The 23,679-nt window shown below is 39.9% G+C and overlaps 1 protein-coding gene and 1 pseudogene across 5 annotated transcripts in view; one reads left to right on the forward strand and one right to left on the reverse strand.

Annotated features, from left to right (window-relative positions):
* MYO1B (myosin IB) overlaps positions 1-23,679 on the forward strand; it is a 170,673-nt gene that overhangs the window by 75,192 nt on the left and 71,802 nt on the right. For all 4 annotated transcript variants that reach the window (XM_079135084.1, XM_079135086.1, XM_079135087.1 and 1 more), the window contains exons 4-5: positions 8,309-8,403; positions 19,559-19,663. In XM_079135084.1, the coding sequence (XP_078991210.1) occupies positions 8,309-8,403; positions 19,559-19,663 (200 nt within the window). The remainder of the gene's footprint in view (positions 1-8,308; positions 8,404-19,558; positions 19,664-23,679) is intronic.
* Positions 22,366-22,931, reverse strand: LOC306658312 (small ribosomal subunit protein eS24-like; annotated as a pseudogene). Its single transcript has one exon. The product of its transcript is annotated as a small ribosomal subunit protein eS24-like (transcript).

A 23,679-nucleotide genomic window follows, 5' to 3' on the forward strand; every position in this document is an offset into this window, starting at 1 on the left:
CTATTTAAGGGATTGTCTGGGCAATGGGCACATTTGTGAGATAGGTCCTAGAGTGCAAGGACTGATGAAGACATGGAGTTGCTTCATTTTGACCTCTTGCCAAGCCCAGCAGGACACTGCCAGTGTGAAGGGCTTTTCCTCAGTGCTGGTTTGTTCTAGCTGAGGGCATTTGTAGGTACTGTTTTCTCTGAAGCAGTTGAAGTTTTCAGCAGGAAGCCCTCAGCAGCACAGGGTTTATTAAGTTGATTCCAAAGAGCAGCTTCCAGGGCCTGAAGACAGATGTTTCCTCCTTATTTCTTTCATATCTTAAACCCAGTTCTTTCCTTCCTGGGAAAAACTTGGTCTCTCTAAACTTCTTATCTGCTTCCTAATGCCTGTCTCCAGTACCTGGCTTTTGCAGTCCACCCCCAGCCCAGTCCACCTCTATGTCAGTCCTGCAGAAGGAGAGCCATTTATGCTGATGAGTGATTCTCAGCCAGTCTGTTGGGTCTGGGCAAATGAAGGGGTCATTATGATCTTGATAATGGTCTGGCCTGTGGGGCCTCAAGAATTTGGATATGCCCCTGAGCTTCTTCATTGTGAGAAGATTACACATAAAATTTATAAAAATCTCAAATGAAGACAAAACCTTAAGGTCTGAATTGTTTTCTGCAACTATCTTGTGAACTTTTGAAAACGAAGTGTTTTTTTCTTATTTAATCTAGTGCTGAAGTAAAAAGAGTTTCTTGTCCAATTGTACAGGATTTCTATTTTTCCTTGAAACATTATAACATGTTATATGTTTAACAGTGCTTTTTACATACAGAGAACATTCGTTGTGATTTTGTCCTCTTAGTGATTACATTTGATTGTCAAGATTAAACTACATTTTTGAGTGACCCAATAAAAAATAACGAGAGACCTGTTATGCATGAAGTTGACCCAGCAGTCTATAATCAGACCTGGGGCAGGGCAGGTTCGCTTTTTTTTTTTTTAATTTTTAAATTTGTTTTAACTAGTTATACATGACAGAATGCACTTTGGTACATCATATATAATGGAGTATAATTTCTCATTTTTTTGGTCGGATAGTTATATATGTACATAGGGTAATAGTGTCTGATTCACTCTACTATCCTTCTCATCCCCATACCCCCTCCCCTCCCTTCACTCACCTCTACCTAATCTCAAGTAACTCTATTCTTCCCTAGTCCTGCCCCACCCCCCATTGTGAATTAGCAGCCACATGTCAGAGGAAACATTCCCATTTCAATGTTTTGGGATTGGCTTATTTTGCTAGCATGATATTCTCAAAAGCAGTCAGGTTGTAAAGAAGAAACTTTTTGTGCCTGTTTATCATGTCCTGTTTTAAAGCCTGACTTTTGAACTATTATTTGATGCTTCACTATTGTCATTCCAGAACAGATGTCATCTTAAATGATTCATCCCAGTGATGTAATTTCTATTTGTAGCCAATAGAAACAGGGCATTTCCAGCTCTGTAGCCAAAACAAAGCAATGGGACTACTTCTGTTTAGAATTTAAAAGTTTTTATGAACTTAGAAATTAAATGTTCATAAAATATTCCTAGAAAGTTATAGATTATTTTTAATACAAGCCTTACCTGCACTTGCTGTTATATGTCATAGTATAGCTTCATTTTTATTTTGGAATGGCAAATAGGAATTTGTTTTTAGTTTAGATGTATAAAAGAAAAGTACAGGGAAGTACAGGGGGCTAGAGATATAGCTCAGTAGGTAGAGTGCTTGCCTTGCAAGCACAGGCCCTGGGTTCAAATCCCTAGCACTGCAAAAAAAGAAAAAAGATAAGAAAAGTACAGTGTTCACTGACCCCTCAATGTTTTGCATGGTATACTTTAAGTTTGTCTTTTACAGTTAGCACACACTTGACTCTTATTTTTAATAGCTATTATAACATACTGTGCCTTTTGGTTGGGAGTATTTTGTCCATTAACATTTAATGTAATTATTCATGTGGTTGGTTTAGTTTACCATTTAATTATTTTCTGATTGCCCCCTCTGTTTTTCTTCCTTTCTTCCTGCCCTGTTTTGGCTTATTGTTATTTTTTATTTCATATTTCACATACTTCCCCCCCATTATTTTGGCTGTTACTATTTTAGTGGTTGTTTAGGGACTGCACTGGACATCCTTAACTTTTCAAAATCCATATACAGTAAATATTGTATCATTTTAGGTAAAATGTAGAAATGGTTCCAACTGATTGTAGGTCCATAAGCCATTCATTTTCCCCCAATCTCAAGAATGTTTTCACATTCTTTCCTTTTTACTTCATAATGTATGCTTTGCCTATTTACTTTGAAAGGGCTTCCTTTTGTTCTCTCTCTTTTCTTGCTTTGAAGCTTGGGTAGTTAGGAATGCTTATCAGTGTTGCAGCCCCAAGGAGATACTGTATTGTATAAAATAAGTTAATTTACTGTTGCTTATACTGTAATCAGACAAGAGCACAGTTAAACTTTCCAGGAGTAAAAATGCAAAAAACCATAAAAACTTACTTCCCCTTAAGATATGATAGGATGCCTGTCTGGAGGAAGGGCAGAACACTGATTTAACAAGGTGATATTTTAAAGGTAGGCAAACATTTCTGAATAAACAGTTTGAGACTATTGCAGATACAAAGATTTTGACAAAATGTTTTACCAGTAAGGCCAACATGGTGACTTGTCTTAAAAAACAAGATAGAAAAATTCCTCCAGGTTCTTCCTTTTCCTTCTCTTCTGTGTCCTTCTTGTGGAGTACGTCAGCCCTTGATTAAGTTCAATATGAGGTTAGAATTGTGGAGCACATGGAGATTAGGCATTTTTTAAAAACAATTTTTGGGTTACTTAGTTTAGAAACACTTAGTGTTTGGGACTGATCCAGAGCTAGAAAGGAAAAGAAATAGTTGAGTTTTATACTTCTCAATTGTAGGTTAGAATTTTGAGACAGAGTTGTTTCAGGAGGGTTGAATTCAGGAGGGAAGTTTCTTTGATGTGATTCGAAAATGCACCAGGATTCAGGATTGAATGAAAGGGAGTGCCATTTTTGAAGGCCTCTGAAGAAAATTACTTGAAATACGAAGATAGAGATAAGGCATTGAAGTTCAGGAGTTGCCTGAGACAAATTTTATTCTGGTCAGTGTACTGAGAACCAAGTAGAAGTCCTAAGAATGGACGAGCATGCTTTGAAGAATGAATTCTCAGCTCATCAGGGAAAAGTTGGAGAGGCTGAACCATAGGGCAGGGCCTGGGAGGGCAGAAGCTTTAGGTAGTGGTGATGATATATTGGGTTTCACAGGCATTTTTTCAGTCTTACACTTTGGATGAACAAACTTAGAAAGGAAATGGCAGGGTGGGGAGCATGGAGTTTTGGAAAAGAAGCCCTGCCATTGCCCGTGATGACCATGAAAACAGAAGCACTGTGATTAACACTCGGAGCAGAAGTAAGATGGAAGAGGAAGCACGCACCAGCTGGACAACGTTGAACGTGCGACCCAGCATTCCACCCTGACGGAAAACAACAGATGAGCCCCAAACCTCAGTGATAGATACAGCTGTTTGGAAACTTGCAGTGAACATACTTGGTGCTGGGATTCTTGATGCTCATGAACAGCGGGTAGCTGCTCTGGAAGCGAAAGGGGAGCTGCCTGTAAATGTCGGGCTGGCCCTATTGTTCTTGCAGCTCAACTAGAGGGCAGAAGAAGCTGGTACATGTTCTTGATGTGGTGGGTCAGAAACCATGCTCACCCCCTTACGTTATCGTCATCGTATTATAATTAACCGTTCATTTCTGTGTGTGGTAAATAACAATGCTGACATGGTCACAAAATAATGAGAAGCATATGGGTCACAACTGGTTTTAACTAAAACTTCTCTAAAGATTTATTTAGGTTCCTTAATTATAGAGAGGTTTGGAGGACTGGCATGTGGTTTCAGTTTACAGTTATAAATGTTGGCCTTGGGGTTGGGTATGTGCTAATGTTGCCAGAAAGGAAGAGGAACGGGCTTGCGTTCTCTTCAGGGCCCTCCACTTGGTCTTTAAAAAAAAAAAACCTGTGTTTGCAGGCAGTAGGTGTGATGACATTTATACTGTACTTGAGATGGGTGTGTCAGCAGCACAAGCAAACTTTTTCAGTGCTGAAATACTTTCATTGGTAAAGTGTCATGTCAGTTCAGTCATTGACTATCTAGAGCCTTAACAATTAAATACCTTAGCCTCTGTCTTATGTTAAATCATACTCTCCATTAGAGGAATCAGGCCCTGTCTTTAGGTTCAGGGATACATGGATAGAGTTCACCGTCTGTATCCATGGATTCAGCCAATCTTAAGGATCAAAATTATTAGGAAAGAAAATTGCATCTGTACTGAATATATAGAGACTTTCTTGCCATTATTCCCCAAACAATATAGTTTGACAACTGTTAGCATAGTATTTACATTGTTAGGTATTGCACGTCTAAACTATGGAGTAGAATAAGCTTAGGTTATATGCAAATACTACATCATTTTACACACAGAACTTGAACATTTGCAGATTTTGTTATCCAGGGCGAGTGGGGTGGACGAGCAGGGAAAGGTGCTGGAACCAGTTCCTATGGATGACTACTTCTTTTTGGACAAACAAAAAAATAAGCTAGTTCAGCTTAGGTATTTTACTTTGCAGTAGATCCATGGAGGGTCATTTGGTGATCTCCTCTTGTGCATGCACACATGTGTATGTTATGTGGTTATTCAGGTGTGAAGTCATTTTCCATTACTTTGGATGATGTATAAAGGTAAATTGTAGTCCCAGGAGGACTCTAATTCAAAGGCCTGAATTAAACAATCCATGATGAGTTCAGTAAATATGTATGATTGGAAAACTGCACTTGTGTTTGCCGAAGTGTGCTTTCCTGCATTGCTTGCCAAAGATGATAATGAAAGTGGCATTCTGAACTATTGTTTGGAAGTTGGAGGAGCGGGAGGGGAAGCAGGCTAGTAAGAGATATAAGCAAAGCTTTCCTTGCCTGCATGAAGGCCGTAGAAGAAATGAATTTCAGTGTTCACTGTTCTTCATGGAGCTTCCTCCAGTGTTGGCTTTGCCCCTGCTTGGAGGAAATTCACTCGTTCGTTCATTTGTATCTTGGTATTGATTACGATTTAGGCTAATGGTACTGTGGATGGTATAAAGGTTAATTGATAGAAAGCCCCTGATCCACTAGAAGCTTCTCTTTCTGGTAGGGGATAGAAGGATGGTTCCATAACTAAGTATGACACAAAAAGGTGCTCTGGTATTCATTCTGGGCTTGATACTTTCAAAGCACCTTCATCCACTTCTGTTTGTTCTGCTAAAGTGGTTGATGTGTTAAGAAACAAGTTCAGCCTGGGAGAATGACTTGCTGGAGGTCATCTAGGTGGGGACGTACATACAGATCTGGGGCCCAGAGGTCACATCTACAATGTTTTCTGCCTCCATTTTGCACCTTTCCCTACTACCCGCCCCCCTTATGCAGTGGTTCACAAAGGGGGATGCTTGCTTCTACCCTGGGAATCAAAGAATGCTAGAGAAGACTGAGACCACTGAGCTGCCTTGGATCTCAAGCAGGGCTTTCGTTTTATAGAGTATGGTTTGAAGGGCTTTGAGGGACAGAAGGAGATCGGGCGTACCCTGTTCAAATGAGCAAGCTAGCTGGTAAAGACTTCGTTCGCCATTATACTCTTGATGCCTCCCTTTCCTTTGATTGATACATTTATTCAAAAGTGTGTTTAGATTCTACTTATTTCATCCAAGGCCATAGACTTGTTGATGTGAAGGTTACAAAACAAGGCTGGGGGTGACTCTTTTAGGATCTTACTGAAGTCCAGCTGGAAAATAAAAGATATGCCAAAAAATCATTGTACAAGCAGGAAGAATGTGGTTCCCAGTATTTCTGGGTTCAAGTTAGCAGGCACTTTCCTGAGAAAGGGATCATGGGCTTCCCCTGTTATCTCTCAGGATGATTTTTCCTTAAGATGCCTGGCATTTACTTTGCAGAGCTTTGTTGAATATTAAATTCAATTATGAATATAAGGATACCCCTTCTTCTTCTGGCACATTGGAGATATCCACTAGATATAATGCCTCCACACACCTTCAGAAGAAAAGTGGTGGGGAAAGCTGTATTCTAGTGGCCAAATCTGACCTCTCCCCGCGTCACTGTTCTTCGCTAGTGTCCCTTCCTCTCATGCTCCCCTGTCTCCCTATGATCCCACACAAATGCAGAGATGCCGAATGCCAGTGATGAAGATCCGGCATCCGTTCTGGCTCCTTTGTGCTGGTTTTGTTTTATGAGATTTAAAGTGATTAAGCACAGTGGACTTGGGAACAGTTAGTACATGGTAAATGTTGCTGTTGTTGGTTCTAATGACTGTCTCACCTTAACCTAACCACTCTCCTGTTGACAGTCCTGCAGTGTGGCTTCTGTCTCCTCTGTTGTTCTTAATTTGGAATCTGCCTGTCTGTCTCACCAGCTCGTCTCTCATCCCTCTACCTTATGCTCTGCCTTCCAGGGACATGGAACTGCTCATAAGCCCTCTCTCCTGCCTGTCTCCATTATATCATCACATTGTTTATGCCTAACTAATTCTTTTTCTTTTTTTTTTTTCTGCTACTGGGAATTGAACCCAGGGGAGCTTTTCCACTGAGCTATATGCCCAGTAGTTTTTTATTTTTTTATTTTGAGGCAGGGTCTTGGTAAGCTTTTGAGGGTGTCTCTAAATTGCTGAGGCTGATCTCAAGCTTGTGATCCTCCTACCTCAGCTTCTGGAGTTGCTGCTATTACAGGAGTGCACCACCATGCTGGACCACTTTTTTCCACCTCTTGAAGATTCTCTTTACTCCAGGTTCTATACCCTTGAGGTCCTTGTCTCATTTTATAGTTCTTTGCATGTCTTTACCTTTGGGCTCAGTGTATTGACTAGATATTTCCTCTTTATTATTTCTGTGCTTTTGACTGAGAATTCATAGAAGAGTCTGAATGTTGATTAATCTCCACATATCCAGATTGTTCTTGATGCATAATAGACTCTCAGTAAGGGCTTTGTAACACATGAATTAAAGGAAGAACTTTATCTATTTTAAATATATAATCATATTGCCAGAAGTATTTTTAAGTTAGCTAGGGGGATCAGAATTTATCTTATTAAAATTTATCTTATTTTGAGGAGGGGTAGGTCAGCAGGAGGACTGCCTGCTTCCTTGGTGAGGCTCCTTGTGTCATTGTGATGTCAGGGCAAGGAACTGGGGAGCCTGCGACCAGACAAGAACCATATCAAATCCAATAGTGCCTGGTGGGTCTTAAAAGAGATTCCATTTATTGTAAATGTAGTAGTTTTATGATGGTAATGAGACCAGAGATGATACCGGTGTTCTGAGGAGAGGTTTCCCCCCCCCCCCCCCCCCTTGTTGAAAATTGAACAGCTGAGAAACCTGGAGGCAAGAGCAAAAAGTTTTATTTAAAGGATAGGGGGGAGAGAGAGAGAGAGAGAGAGAGAGAGAGAGAGAGAGAGAGAGAGAGAGAGAGAGAGAGAGAGAGAGAGAGAGATAGATTGATTTTAGATTTTCTTTGTTCTCATGCCCCCTCCTCCCATCCTGCCTACATGACCAAAGTGGGGAGTGATTCAAAGGTGTGGGGAGTGATTCAAAGGTACGGGAAGGAAGGGAGCCACTCAGGGGTACCCATTAAGGACTGCTTGCAGGGAGGAATAATTCTCTGGAGGCAGGTAACCTTGGCAGCAGGTTGGAGGAGGGGGAAGTGCTTTGGAGATACTCATATTTTATTTCTTTTTTAATCAACCTCCATCTTCCTGATCCAATCATTCATTACCTATACTGACTGTCCTTTTGCGCGCCCCCCCCCCCCCCATTATGTTTCAACTCCTGTGCATTGTCTAGTTTCCTCACTGTATTGAAACTCTAGTGTGTTGCCTGGAAAGTTCTCAACAGTATCTAGTTGTAGACATGGGACGTAATGTTTTCTCCTTGGTTCTCTGAATTACGTAGATTTTTAATAAAAAGAGTCATCAGTGTAGCATGGAGGGAGGGTATTGGACTACTCACAGGGTCCAATAAATCAGTGCCATTTTGGTTAACAGAGAATGCTTGGGAAAGGGTAACATGGGCCACAAAGGATGAATTTCTTGATTTGTTGAAAGAATTTGGAGGAAATAAAATGTGATGTCTCAGCATATTTTAAAGCATATCAGAGTGGCCCTTTAAAAAATCCAGAGTTATATCTGATAAAACGTTCTAACGAGCTGAATTCTAAGGACTCTTTTTCCATTCTCCCCTGCAGCTTCGCCCTGTCAGATGAAGCATACAGATCCCTCCGAGATCAAGATAAAGATCAATGTATTCTCATTACAGGGGAAAGTGGAGCAGGAAAAACAGGTGAGGCCACCACCAAACAACCTGACCTTCTTGGTGGAAGGTCAATGCTGTGCTGAATGACGACAGTCGAGAGGGCAGGCAGGGCTGCCTCAGAAGACCATCCCCAGCCGCTGGGACCCTTGCTTTGCAGGAGGCTGTGGTGAGAGTAGGCTGTATTTTATGGGGAAGACTCGCTACAGCTTTCATCTACAGAAGCCAGATACCATTTGGGGTTCCAACCAATGTGGGGGTCTGGTGCTGGATTCTGTTCCTTCTAACACAGTCTCTGGATGTGTTAAGGCCTCACCTTTTCTCCAAGACCTCACAGCCTGTATGATCTTACAGAGTTGATCCATTTCCCCAAGGAATGCCAAATTATTCTAGTTTGGAAAGGCCACAACCACACCTTGTCTCTGTTAATAAGTGAAGGAAGGCATCAGGAAAATGCTTAATTTCACTCAAGTCTCTTGCTGAGCCCTAGAGACTAGAGATACACACACACACACACACACACACACACACACACACACACACACACACACACACTTATATTTTAGACATCTGGTAACCTCTCCATAAGACAAACCCCCAAAGGAAGGGATTGTGTTTCTTTTCTGATGCTTTCATCTGATTTGTGACCTTGAGGGTGAAGGTGATTTTACTTAGGGTATTCGGCTATCTGGAAGACTTCAAAAGAGTTACCCTGTCTGACTCCATACTTGGAAAGGTTAAAATTACTATTGATGGAGCTGGTGAGGCAGTAGAGGAGGCTGAGGAAACGGGTATTTTCATAATGTTTATCTGAAAAAAATTTTTTCATTGTATAACTCAGAACCTCCTAATTGGTCATTTCTTTTAGTATGCAAAAATTGGAATTTTAAATGTTTGTGCTTTGCATGTCTATTTAGTTATCAGACTTAAATATTGATCATTGATCAAGAGAAGGGAATTTGATATAGCTGGTCAGTGACCTGCTAAATCCATTCATAAGCTCTTAGATTTATGCCTTGAGAGTCTCACTGCTTTGACATGGCTTTTCCTTCTCCATGGACTCTTTAGTCCATTTCCTATAGGAGTACCCCCTTCCTGTCTGCTGTGTACCTGAAAAATAGTGGTTAGGCAGGTGTCCAACTCTCTTTCTTGAGTGCTTGGAGATATGGTTCACTGTTACTTAGCAGGGTTATGCATGTTCTAGACTTTGGATGGACAGAATGGAGGGAAAGAGACTGGCATGTAAAATTCTTAAGTAATAGAAAGCATGACATCCCGCAGTTGGAATAGATCCCACATGAGACCCTCCTCATGGGTCAACCAGATTCTTCCTTTTATAGTGACAGAGATCTCACCACTTTGTAAGGTGGCTCACTGAATTTGTCAGGTTCATCTAAAAGTTCTTCTTCTCTTAGAGTTGAATCAAATTCTGCCTCTATCTGTTGGTCTTAACTCTGCCTTCTGGAACCTTCCCAAATTATTCAGCTTTTTTTTCTTTAGACATTCAGTTATTTTAAGTCAACCATCATAACGTCCTGGGGCTAAAAGTTCCATTTCTTCAAAAACTTCTCATGTGATATGCATTCATTTATTTAGGAAAAAAAAAAAAAAAATTACTAAGTACCTAATTGTTGAAAGGTGCTCTGCTAGGTACTGGTCATACATTATTGAGCAGACACCATCCTGGCCCTTATCAAGTCTGCAGTCCAGTAAATGAGAGAAACAAAAGCTCTGTACCATACATACTTGTATGTATCTATGCACATATATATATATACAAATTGCATACAAATTATAAGGGTAGTGAAGGAAAAGTGCAGTGTGCTTATGAGAGCTAATGTTAAAGGAGATTTGGATCTTATTCGCAAATCCCTTATTGTCATGGCCATTCTGTTCTGGAAACCTCTAAATCTGTCAGTGAGCTTCTTAAAATGGCATACCAGGAAGTGAACAACAGCTTAGGTTTGGTCTCGGTTATGGTGTATGGTGGCACTGTCATCTGTCATTCTCTGGACCCTAGGCTTCTATTGATATAACACAGCTTATATTTTCATCAGGCAAGCTGTTGTAGGGTTTTTGCATGTAATATCTGTTCAGTCAAATCTTCTCTAACTAGTATGGTTTGACAAAATTATTTTAAACCTATGTGTAGAATCTTATGTTTATTTTTACTCATTTTGGTCTATTTTTAGAATCTGTTAAGAAACTGACAGATTCTGATTCTGCCCCCTCCCTTAGGACCACTGTCATCTAGTAGCTGTCCCTGGAGGACCTCTCATGCACTGGGCATTGTGCTTTTTAAGCCTATTACATGTGTGAGGTAAATATTTTGTCATCCCCATTTTATGATGGGTAAATTGAGACATGGAAAGGTTAAGTGATTTTTCTAAACTTATACAGTAAGTGATTGGGATGAGTTTTGAGTGGGGGTAGTATGGTCCTAGAGTCCCTTCTTTTATCAACTTTATTTTTCTCTTTTTTTTAAAGAAAAATGTATCAGTGCATTATAGTTGTGCATAATAGTTGGGTTCATTTTGACATAATTATATGTGCATGGAATTTAATTTACTCCATTTCAGTCCCCGATGCCCCCTCTTTCCATTCTCTCCTCCCTCCTCCTATTCCTCTTCCTCTGCTCTACTGGTCTTCTACGTGTTTGTTTGTTTGTTTATTTTTAATTGGTGTTTTGTAGGTCTGCATGGAATTTACTGCAGTATATTTATATACATGCACATAGCATGATTTTGTCAAATGCATTCTACATTTCCTCTCCTTTCCTGTCTTTCCTCCCTTCCACTCAGTCTAAGCTGCATCTTTGTGCCTTGAACCTGTTCTTTTTGAGTGCCTTACTACCATTACCTGGGTTGGTAGGTCTCCTTCCACTAACCCACCTGTGTCTTTTAAGGAAGAGATTTTGTTTTGTCTCTCTATGTAAATATAAATGATTGAGTGAATATCACCCCCAATCCAAGGAGCCAGCCTTCTGACTTTATTTAAGTAACTAGAAAAAAAAAAATTGTGAACAGGACCAGGCCAAAGAATTATCCTGCAAATTGCCCAGTCTCATTTAAAATATAGATCTCTTCTGGTCAGTTAATTGATTGTTTTGCTTAGTTCTGGGTATCTTTCTTTCTCTTTCTGTTGTGTATCCTTAGGTAGTCTCAGTTATTCCCTGATTATGCTCATGTTTTCTGCATTTATGTTTCCATCCAGTGCTTCTTATCAGATCTCCCAACTGGTTTACCCAGTGCCTTCCTGACATCTCCACTTGAGCATCTCAGAAACGTCTCAAGCTGAGCATATACAAAATGGAACTCTCGATTTCTGTCTTTACCCTCTTGCAACCAAACTTTGTAATTTCAATAAATGTGACCACCTCCAACCTAATTATCAAACTAGAAATGTAATTCATCTCAATTTCTTCCTTTCCTGTATTTCACACATCAAACCCACTTTCCAGTCTTGTCAGTTCTACATCTAAGCTATATCTCTTGCCAGACCATTTCTCCTATTCTTCGTGTCCTCATAGAGTCTAGTCCAAGCCACCTGCCATTAACCCTCTTGAGAGCCATTGACAGCTATATGTAATGGTTCTCTGTCTTTGCGCTCCTGCCTGCCCCCAGTCCCTTTTTTACAGTCAACAGTCATTGACTGTTCAGATCTCTTTTGTACTTATAGGAACTTTAACAGGACACAAGCATCTTGGGAGAATCCTTTTACTCTTTCCCTTTCCCTGACCAGTTCCTTCCTGTGAAATGAATTTAATTCTTAGAAGTAGTAGAACTGCGTGTTTGTCTCCAGGTTGACCAAGGGAAATGGTGGCAGACGACACAAACTATTTAGAGCATGAATGTGTTTATGTTTGATTTTCTTGCTTTTGGACCAATATGAAAATAAGATCTACTCGGGTCATACTTTAAGTATTGTTTAATTGGACTTGGGTTGTAACTCAGTGGTAGAGCACTTGCCTAGCATATGTGAGGCACTGGGTTTGATCCTCAGCACCACATAAAAATAAATAAATAAAATAAAGCTATTGTATCCATCTACAAGTAAAAATATTTAAATTTTTTTTAAAAATAAAAAGAAATAGATCTCACAGGCAGATTTTAAAAAAAAGGAATTGTTTGATTGGGCTGGGTGTGGTGGCACATGCCTGTAATCCCAGTGACTTGGGAGGCTGAGGCAGGAGGAAGGAGGATCACAAGTTCAAGACCAGCCTCAGCAACTTAGTGAGGCCCTAAACAACTTAGTGAGACCTTGTCTCATGGTAAAAATAAATAGCACTGGGGAATGTGGCTCAATGATAAATTACCACATGGGTTTAACCCTCAGTAGCAAAAAAAATTAATTGGTGATACCTAGCTATAATTTTGAAAATTAAAGAAAAGAAAATGGTGGCAAAGTAAGGTAAAATTCTGTCCCTTACCAGAAGGCATCGATCCTGGTGCTGTAACCACACACCCTCCTTCATCCTGTTGACTATCTGCAAGCCCTTTTGTTCCCTTCTTATAGTTTCCTTTTTATTCTGGAAGAAGAGATGGAAGTATTCCCAAGACTTTTAAATTCTTTAGTTGTTTAACTCAGTCTTCTTCATGACTAATTTTATACATACATACATATATATATATATATATATATATATATATATAATTTTTTTTTTTTTAAGAGCATTCTGATGATATCAATTTGTTCCTAAGTGAGTCATTAGAAGTGGGTTGCGGTCACTGGTTTGATTGGTCCTGGCCAATTCTTCATGTCCTCTGGAACATATGTTCCAGGCAGGCAGCACATCACTAATTAGCCCTGTCAGGGTATGGCATCCTCCTTCTTCAGAGTTAACTATACCACTTGCTTCTAGAGCCAGAATCTCTTTCCTGGTGGGCTCGTGTAAACTTTCTTATTAAAAAACTGAACGGAGGTGGCTGGTGCTGTTTCAGAGGGTTGGTGGTCATGCTATCTGATCGGGGAGAAAAACAACTCAAAAAGTAAAATACCTCGTTTTTCTGGTAGAACTCAGTGGCATGGAATTTGTCATCCTTTTTGTGTAGGTTTCTCTTTTATTATTTTTCTGCTTAATAACTTGTCCTGTTGTTTCTGTACCCTGATCACCCCTTGGAATCCTTTCCCCCATATTAGTTCCCCCGGATTTAGCCCTTCCTGGGATCCCTTTACCCTCTAGCATAAGTGGACAGCTGCTTCGAGGGCTGTTGTTCCACATGCAGCACAAAAGATAGGTACTGCTCCAGGCAGGAGCGGGAAGAGGGCCCCACAGACTCCTGAGCAGGGCCACACCCTCGTCTGTTGCTGGCTGGCCCATGCTAGCAAAATGAAACAACAAGAACAGGTAGAACATATAAGCACTAATATTTTACTTCAGTTTTAGCAGATAAAACAAATTGTCAAATTGCTACAATAATTTTTAAAAGCCTGCTTTCACATGTAGATTAGTGATGGTCCACAGACTAGCCATCTTTGAGCAGTGCTGGCCCTTGGACTATCCCTTAGGTAACATTGCCTAGAGTCACAGCATTTGTCTTGTATTTGAGCTGTTGTGCTTCCTGAATTTCATGATGAGCTCTAGTCTTGGATGCCTCAGCTATCCATTCTCACTAAATCTAGTACTGTGAGGGGATGTTGCTCCTGAGAGCTGCTGCTTTTATGAACCCACCCCACTACACTCTGGTGGCTGCTAATCCAGGAGCTTTTCCACTTACAGACCTCAACAGCATCTACTACCACTCAGTCTCCAAAGAGACACCCAAGGCTTGCTGACTTCTTGTCCTACTTTCTTTTCAAAACCAGTGGTAGAATATTGCTTCAGATTTGACTATGATTTTAAATTTTAGTCACTGGGCTTTAAAGTTGAGTAAAGGGTTTGTGTGTTGCCAGAAGTCACTGCATCATGAAGATTACTTGCAGGAAAATGAAATGATGGATGGTAACATACAGATTGCATGGAAGAGGAGGAATTTGGAGAGGGGGGTCTCAAGTCAGCGCTGCAGGAAGAGGGATGCTAGAGACTTTTTGAAATGTCACATCACCTTATTTACCAGTTTAACAATTTTAGTTTTGAGAATGTGTGGTTATTAAAGTTTTGTGTTAGTAAATGAAGCGCGAAGAGAACAGATATTTACTGAGGGCCTGGAATGTGCTTTGTACCTTACATAGAGTATCTCTCTTCATTTAGAATCTGCACTTAATAGTTGATATAGAATCACCATGTAGTATCAGAGGGCTTATTTTATAAGAAGTAATTAATTTAAGTAGGTCACCCCCACCCCTGGCAGATGGTGATGTTATTGGTCTTAAACATTAGAGACATTCTTAAGCCGCAGGGTTATATAACATGGGCACTTAGGGAGAGGCGTGAACTCTTTTGAGTCCTTTGGGGTGCTATTTAATTCATCACTGCTGTGCTAAATAAAAAATTCATCATGCCTCATAAAAGTGCCCAAGTATTTCTAGGCAGTGAGCTCAAAATTCACTACTGTGAATACAGATAGTTTGTGGAGAGCCATTCAGGCATTGGTGGGGGTAGGGAGGTAGAACATGAGGGAACCATCAGAGCTACATTTTTCCAGGGACATCAGAATAAATCTTGGTGCCTGAGAAGATGATCCTGAAAGAAGAAAACATTATAAATTATTTGGTTTCTAACTTTACAGTTACATCAGTTTCTAGGAACTCATCAGCCGTCTGCTAGAAGAGTTATGCAGCCTGCCTTGCTCATTAAGACCTTTGGTTCTAAACCCCAAATGACCCCATCCTTCTTTATATCCATGAAAGTCTTACATTAGTGGCAGATACCGCTGACCTGCTGTAGCCTCAACATCCCTGGGCGTCCCATGCCATTGACTCTGTCCACCTTGAAGCAGAGTGGCTCATCAAACTCAAGGCCAAGTGGATTGAGCTATTGTTTTGTGTGTTCCCCATGTGAAAAAGGTCCCTCTTGATCCATATTTTATAAGAATTTATCACAGGTTTTGTGGCCCTCTTTCAGAAGTGGGTGCTATATGGTTTTATTTCAATGAAAATGTCACCAACCAGGACTCCCCTTGTAGGAAAGGCTGCATTTCTTACTACACGACCCATGATTTTTGATCTCTGTTTGGAACAGTTTATGGCTGCTTATCTGATGAATTTGGATATGCTGCAGCTGGGTTATGTTGCAGCCCTGCAGACTCAGGACTGCTAAGTGGCAAAGAGATTGCTTCATTGTACACAAACATGTCTTGTGGGTTTTGGCAGCCTTACTCTTTAGGTCTCTGAATCACTGGATTTATGTAAGTTCAGTCCCTGAAAAAACTTGGGTGTCTTAACCAAGGTGATAGAAAGGTAGAGAAGTAGATAAATATGTCTGTGTATGTGTATATAAATGTGTGACTCTTTCTGTAAGCTGTATGACATATATAACATCTGTGTGAACTACATGTAACATACATGACAATACATTTATCTATGAATATATCCATAGATACCTGTAACTCCTGAATAAATTTATTAGAAGCCCTACTTAAAAAAAAGACACTCAAGACTTGCTTATATATGAATTACCATGCCCATACCTACAGTGATTGAATCCACATGGAACCTCTTAATTAACATGCATAGGTTTTAATGTCTTGGAAATGAGATTCCCAGGCTTTTATCCACATGATCATAAATGTCTTTCTTTAAAAGAATTATGAATTTGTATAATTGTGATTTTGATACTTACATACATAATAACATAATATTTATCATTTGAAACACAATACAAAGAGCTAAAGAATACAGATTTACATTAGTTATTCTTACTCTTACAGAATTCCCAGAATTATAAATTGGCATCTGTAAATAACCCCTTTCCATTTTTTGTCAAATTATTTCTGATCTAGATATTCTCAGAAGTATTTTGTTACAGGTCATTTGTTAGTGCAGAATAACTGTTAAGTCCTAAATGTTCTACCATTTTCTGGTCAAGAGATTTTGACCTAATACTTCAAATTTTGTGTGTTCAGCTACTAACAAATTTGAACATTCAGGTGACATTCAAATATGTTTGTACACATACATGTGCTTATGTAAAGTATCTATCAGTTAGAGAAAACCATGAACCAGGACTTGTTTCTATGTAATGCTTTTATATTTTGCCAATTTTAAATGCCAGTATTAAGTCAACATGAGTCAAAAACTGGACTTGGAAATATGGAGGATGATATTTAATTCTTGATTCTCTTCAGAGATGTATTTTTCATTTATAGAAGTTATTACATGAAAGTTTGCATAAACATACAAATATTTGAATACATATTCAAATTTATTGAAGAGCTAAAAAGAAATGAAATGGTAAGCCTGTGAGAACAGCCATTATTTCCTGTTTCCAACATGGTGAAATGTTGTGGAAACAGCCCACTCAACTTTGGACCTTGAAGCTAGCTCATCCTTACTTACTTTTCTAAAGTGGTAACTATCTCATGAACTGCTTGAGTTAAAGATCAAGCATTATGTTAGGAAAAAATTATTAGAGTTGTCTCTTCTAGAAGTTGTCTCTTCTTTCCAACTTCTTTGGGGGGAAAAGTTTCTCTTAATCCGAGCCTCCAAAAATTATTAAAATAAGCCTAGTAATACAATTCCTGTAGATAGTTAGGAATCTGAACTTAGAAACTTTTTAATCAACTTGGATACATGCCATTAAAACATGTCATTGAACTGTGCCTCTGAATTATATTTAAAAATATTCAAATTGCTTAAATAGAATTAATTAATAATAAAAGTAACTTCTAGTTTTAATTTAAATTAGTAGGTATTATTGTCTTATAAACAGTTTTAACAGTGGGGAGATATAAGCCCAATTCCAATTCAATCCAAGAGATCTTCTCCCAGTGACATTTTCAAACAGATTTGACCCTTAAGAGAACTTGATCCTAATTTGTTCAGCTCATTAGAAGGTCTCTGAGAAACCAAATTAATTTTAATAATCACCAAAATGTTATTTTTCTTGCTATCCCCTACTCCTTTCCATAAGGCAGTTTTTCTCTCAGTCCCTCCTGAACCAGAACCTACTGTATTTAAAGTGTGTGTGTGTGTATGTATATTTGAAACTGTTTATTTTGCCTATACATGTTTTCTAGTCTTCTAGTTTTATAGTGAATATAAATACAGGCCAGAAATTTATGTCAAGAAAGAATATCCGTAGTGTATGTGAGAATGTAGGTGGCTAGGGAGCACAGAATGAGAAAGCAAGCCTGAGGTGAATTGGAGATCAGACCCTGGAGTTGGAATGCATGTGCGATTTCTAGAAAGAGAAAGCAGAGCTGAGAACCAGATAGCACAGAATGTCAGGAACTTGCTGGGCATGCAGCTTCACTTTAACTGGAAAGGCAGCAGGCTTAGAAAGAAGGTATCCTGATGTGACCAGAAGCAGAGTTTGACTTTGCCCAGATGGGTGGAGGAAATGGGCCCCAAGGACTTGAGTGCAGTGTAATGGCACATAGACTGTAGGTGAGGCCAGGTCAGCCTGAACTGAGCAACAGGACTGGGTACACTCAGTTTGCTAGCTTTTATGTAGTAAAACCCCAAGAACAATGGAAGATGGAAGTCAGATCAACTGCAGGATGTGTCGTGTGGGCAGTGCCCTGTGAAGTAAAGGCAGTGCAGAGAGAAAAAGTCTGCTGGGATTGCAACAGTCCACCATCACAGACTACCACGGAATATGTTTGGACCCATTTTCATTATCCAGAAAGTAAATTGGAGGTAAACTACCATCATTGAAGAAGTACCCAACCTCCGACCATACTTCTCAGAGCTCCATGAGTGTTTACTTCCCCTTTACTATACTTGCTAGAGCTCCAAAAATAGTCTTCTTAGGTCTTGAGAGCTCAATTCTTGTGCATGGATTCCTGATGCTCCATGTGGCTTGTTGATCTTTTAAGTTGCTTAAAGGCCCTGAAGCACATGTTGAGCAATGCACCCAGAGTGTCATTCCAGTTGTTCATTTACTATTCCTCAGTGGTGAGAGGTGGAGCTGGAACCCACATGCAGGCCTCCTGTGAAGAAGCAGCAGTGTTGAGACTGCCTTTAGACCCGAGGCCGAGACACTCACACCTGGAGACCTCATGCCCACGCACAGGAGCACTAGAACAAAGACTTGGACAAAACAAGATCGGGGGAGATTCGTTTCCTTACCTTGACTGCCCAGACCAGGCCGTGTGTTTTATTCTGCCAACTATTTGAGAGTTGAGCATTTCCCAGGTGATGATTATGGACTGGCAGAACTGGACAGCTCAACAGGAGACAAATTCCACGGAAAATAACTGGTGGAGAGTAGCATTCAGATCCCTTTCAGAGTTCTTCCACACACATGCACATACCAAAGGCTCCCAGAAGCCCGTTGATAAGGACGTTGGTTTCACAGCCTCTCACTGTGGCCTCAAATTCATTTGACTTTTTTCATTTCATTCTTTATCTTTGAATATTCATTAACCTTCCTTGGAATTCAGTTGTTAAAAGGGTCAGATCTTAGGAGGCAGATGCTGGGAGAGGACAGAGGAGGGCTAGAACCATCAAAAACAAATTTTTTTCCACCATATCAGTTTGAACTAAGAATTTTTTATCTGCCCCATGTGACCTGCTGCTTTTACCAGTTTACCTTTCAGGGATACTGCTGAAGCCTATGAAAATGACCATGTCCTTGAGAGATGGAGCGAGTTCCCACATTAACTGCTTAGTTTTTTAATTGACTTGAAGAGTAATCCATTGATTTTCATTGTGAGCAAACCAATTCGATTTAGAAAATATTTTGAGGAAGATCGATTCTTTTAAAGTCTAAAAATACATTTGGTAAAGATGCTGAGTTTACCAAGTTATTTTTGGCTTGAGTCATCTGTAAAAAATACAATAATTGTGGGTGTACTTGATTGCTTTAAAAATATAATTCTCCTGAGATTTTATTGGCCATGGTACCAAGCGATCTTTCTAATAGCTGAGCAGTAACCTTCAAGTACTGAGTTCTGTTATATCTGAATCAGTGGCATGTCATTGAATAGAAAGCAACACTGAAAAAGCTTTCCAAAGCATTATTTAATCCTAGGAATAAAGCATTTAAAAACACCATTAGTGAGTCTTCTCCCTCAAATTTCATGGCCCCAAAGAGGTTTTAAGGTTTCTGCTTATAATTAATATGGCTTGTTTTTATCCACAGAGGCCAGCAAGCTTGTCATGTCCTATGTGGCAGCTGTTTGTGGAAAAGGAGCAGAAGTTAATCAAGTCAAAGAGCAACTTTTACAGTCCAACCCAGTCCTGGAAGGTAGGATTTTCTGTGTGTATTTAGGTCAGTGTGACTTGAAAGTAGACTCAGTTTGAGGGCACTTCAGGTATCTGGCATGCCGGAAGGTGCTCTGGGATGGAAAAGGAGGAAAGATATTCAGGCCAAAACTTGTTGAGCAAGTAAGCATTCCAGGAACACGTGTCTCCAGCTTGTGGAAAAGGAACACTCACTCTAATCATTTTTCCCCTTTTGATCTTTATTTGAATGACTTAAATTTTGCTTAAAAATAATCAACTGGTATTTGCAGTCGGTGGTGTAACACTGTTTTTTCATTTAAGAGAACACCCATGCCTGGTTATTTTTGTTGTCAGAGAAACATGAACTCTACCAGAGAAACACTTAAAGACCAGTTTTTTTCAGGGCCATAAAAAGCCTATATTTGACTGTAGAGCTCACAGATTTTAGGGTTGGCTCCCTGTATTAGCTTAGGTTGCCATAACCCAGTACCATAGACTGGATGCTTTAAACAACAGAAATTTATTTTCTTACATTTTTGGAGTCTGGAAATGCAAGAACAAGGGGCTGGGAAGGTTGGTTTCATCCTGAGGTGACTTCTTTTGGCATGTAGGGGCTGTCACATTGCTGTGTGCACATGTGATCTTCCTTGTGTACATTGGGAGAGAGAGCAAGAGTGAGCTCTGTGGTATCTCCTTTTTCCCCCCGTTTTTTTTTTTTTTTTTTTTTTTAATTGGTGCATTATAGTTGCAGATAATGGTAGGATTTATTTGTTGTTACATGTTGGTACATGCACACAATATAACAATAGGTATCTCTTTTTTATAAAGGGCACTGATCCATCATGGGAGTCTCACTCCCGTGACTTCATTAAACCTTACTTCCCAGTATCATCACATTGAGGGTTTAACATATGATTTGGGACATTGGGGATACAAACATTTAGTCCTTAAGACACCATCAGAAAATGAAGCCAGGGACAAGTTCTACTAATGCCCTAAAGGATGGCATGTGCCATCAGTGTAAACCATCCTTACAAACATCCTTTCCCTGTTGATGGGATGCCATTAAATTCACTTCATATGATAAGCATGTCTTTACTGTCATACAGTGGGGTCACCAACCTTAGCACTGTTGGACTGGATGCATCTTTGCTGTGAGGGGCTGTCCTGTTCATTGCAAGGGGACCTGTCCTGAGCATCTCTGGCCTCTGCTCACTAGGTACCAGTTGTACTCCTGCCTCTGGTTGTTAGGATAAAGAATGTCTCTAGACACTGCCAGATGTCCCCTGGGGAGTTAAAACCACACCACATTAGAATCTCTGGGCTAGAGAAGTAGTTTATTTTCTTTGTTCCAAGTCAGAAAGGACAAGATTTAACACAGATTGTAGCAAAACTGCTCTGGGCTAGGTGGGTGCCCCTGCTAGTGTGGAAGGCAGCCCTGCCCTGTTTGTCTTTATACTGAAGCTCAGGTCCTCCTCCCCTTTTGGAGATGTTCCTGAACCCTGAGCATTCTCTTTGACTCTGAGACACACTTCTCTACTTCATATTCTCCATTTTATTATAAGAGACACCTTGCATCAGTATCCCTGGATGGTAGGATAAGAGAGAAGCAGAGACCAAATCATCTATTCTGTTGTTTTTGACCTCTCCTCCCCTTTATACCTTAACCAAGAAAGAAGCTATAGAAAGTGATATCTTTTCATTTTGTTATTCTAATATTGGAACTTTTGTTTATTCTCTTTTTGAAGTTAATGTGCTCTTCATATGCTGTTATTCTGTATATGCTTATTTTTAAGACTGCTGTGATCTAAAGGAGCATTGCTGTGGAATGCTACATCTTGCATCTGTGATTAGAATCTGACTCTTTATTCAGTGGTATTTCAAACTAGGCTGCAGTGCGGGAAGTGGAAGAAATGTCCACTGTGGGCATGTATTATCTTTTATGGGAATGCTTTACTTTTGAACTGGAGCTGCTACTGTAAATGAACATTTAGAACAATGAACTTAAAAAAAACAAACAAGGAATGTGTCTGGAGTGTTTTATAATGGAATACTTGTTTTGGATTCTGTGGCTCACAATAAAGGACTTCAGTGTTAGAATTGTGTTTAGTAATGTGCAACTCAGAATTGTTTGATGAAAAGACGGTTTGTAGCTTGCTAAGGGTGCCCTAAATCAAGTTTTTTTTTTTTTTTTGAGCAATTCCTTCACTTGCCCTTGACCTTCAAGCTGCAATAAATTGTCCTTTATGTGTCAGCATCTTGAGCTGGACTTTGGGGCTTTTAATTTAGTTAACTTGGCACCCACCACAAAGGCTTAGCCAATAAAGCACGAGAATGTCGAGTTTTCATGATAACTTGGTCGACATTTGCTATTATCGAGATCACACGTGTGAAAGCCTTGGCTGGTGTGGACAAGGGATAAACATGAGAACCTCCCCAGAAAATTCCCTCTTTTTAGTATTTCCAGGGCACAGGTTTCCTTGCTCAACACAGCATCTCGGTTTCTCTCTGTTGAAGAAAGAATTTGGTGTCAGGGACTAACTGAGCCATCCTCAGTCTAGCCATCATCCCTAAAACAAAGAACTTTTCCTGTGTTGATTTTGCAGATTTTGTCTTAACTGATCTCAAGCCAACTATAATTAATTATTTTAATATAAAACCAAAACAACCACCTAGTGTGAAATAGAGCACGTGGGGGTTAGGTGCCGAATAGCCAGAGTTACCTTCTTTTTTTTTTTTTTTTTTTTTTTTTAAAGTTTTTACAATTTATTAATCCTCATGAAAAAGTCTCATAATCACCGCAAATAACGTCATTGCAGAATCTTTACTCCTTTGGCTGTTATCCAATCTCCAGCTCACTTTTTGCCAGCACCAACATTGGCCTTTGCAGTCCCCCTGACTTTCTTCATTCTGTTCTTCCGTTCCTTTCGCTGTTTTCTTGAGGTCTTTTTCTTTTCATACAAGCCGTGTCTTGCCAGTCTATGTTTGGGTTCATTTTTCTTTGCATAATCCAATGAATCATAGATCATGCCAAAGCCAGTTGTCTTGCCACCTCCAAAATGGGTTCTGAATCCAAACAAAGATGACATCTGGTGTGGTCTTGTACATTTTGGCTAATTTTTCTCGAATTTCTGTCTTAGGTACTGTTGCTTTCCCAGGGTGAAGAACATCAATGACCATTTGTTTCCTCTGAAGTAGTCGGTTGGTCATGAACTTCCTGGTCCGGATAGTTACTGTGTCATTCATGATGGCGGTAGATCCTCAGACACCCAGGGAGGAAAAGAGCCAGAGTTACCTTCTTAAATATGCTCCCTCACTCCTTGATAGGTGACTAATTTCAAAACAAGGACCAGTGTTTAGCCTCTGGGCTCATTTGAGCGATGGTTGCTTCAATTTTCTCCCTGCTTCTCTTGAATCAGTTATGGAGGCCTCCAGATATTTGATGTCCAGACTCTTGTTCCAAAGATCATTTCTGTTGGCCATTTCATCATGCACTCTCCTTTCTAGCTACCTCTGGATTCCAACAATGGCCTGGGTGGTGGGGGACTTGGTAGAAATGCAGTCTCTTTTCCTCCTATGCCTGCTGAACCAATTTACACTTCAACAAGATCTTTAGGCAACTGGGTTGCAAATTGAAGTTTGAGATGCACTGCTGGGCTTTCAAAGCTTCAAATGGGGGTTCCCTCTCCTGATAATGTCTTAAATTTATACTGCTTCTTTCTCTGCCACCATTTTCCTAGATTAATTTGCCCCTATCTTGTGCCCAGGCTTGGTGAAACAGAGACATTCTGCCTGGTAAGGGTCAACCATGTGGGTCTTGTGGGCCCTCATTTAAAAGAGAGACCCATGGGAGATTTGTCTGCTCACAGCAAACTAAGAATGGAACAGGCTTGTATTTTGCATTGTAGATAAGTTTGGTTTTCTTTATTTTGACAAGTTTTACTTAGGTATGCTGGACATAAACTAAAGTAGCTATGCAGCATTTTTTGGCCACTGGAAATGACTGTCATTTCCAAATCTTGGTATTACTTTTTCTGC

Source organism: Sciurus vulgaris (assembly GCF_902686455.1).
Source record: "Sciurus vulgaris genome assembly, chromosome: 3".
NCBI lineage: Eukaryota > Metazoa > Chordata > Mammalia > Rodentia > Sciuridae > Sciurus > Sciurus vulgaris.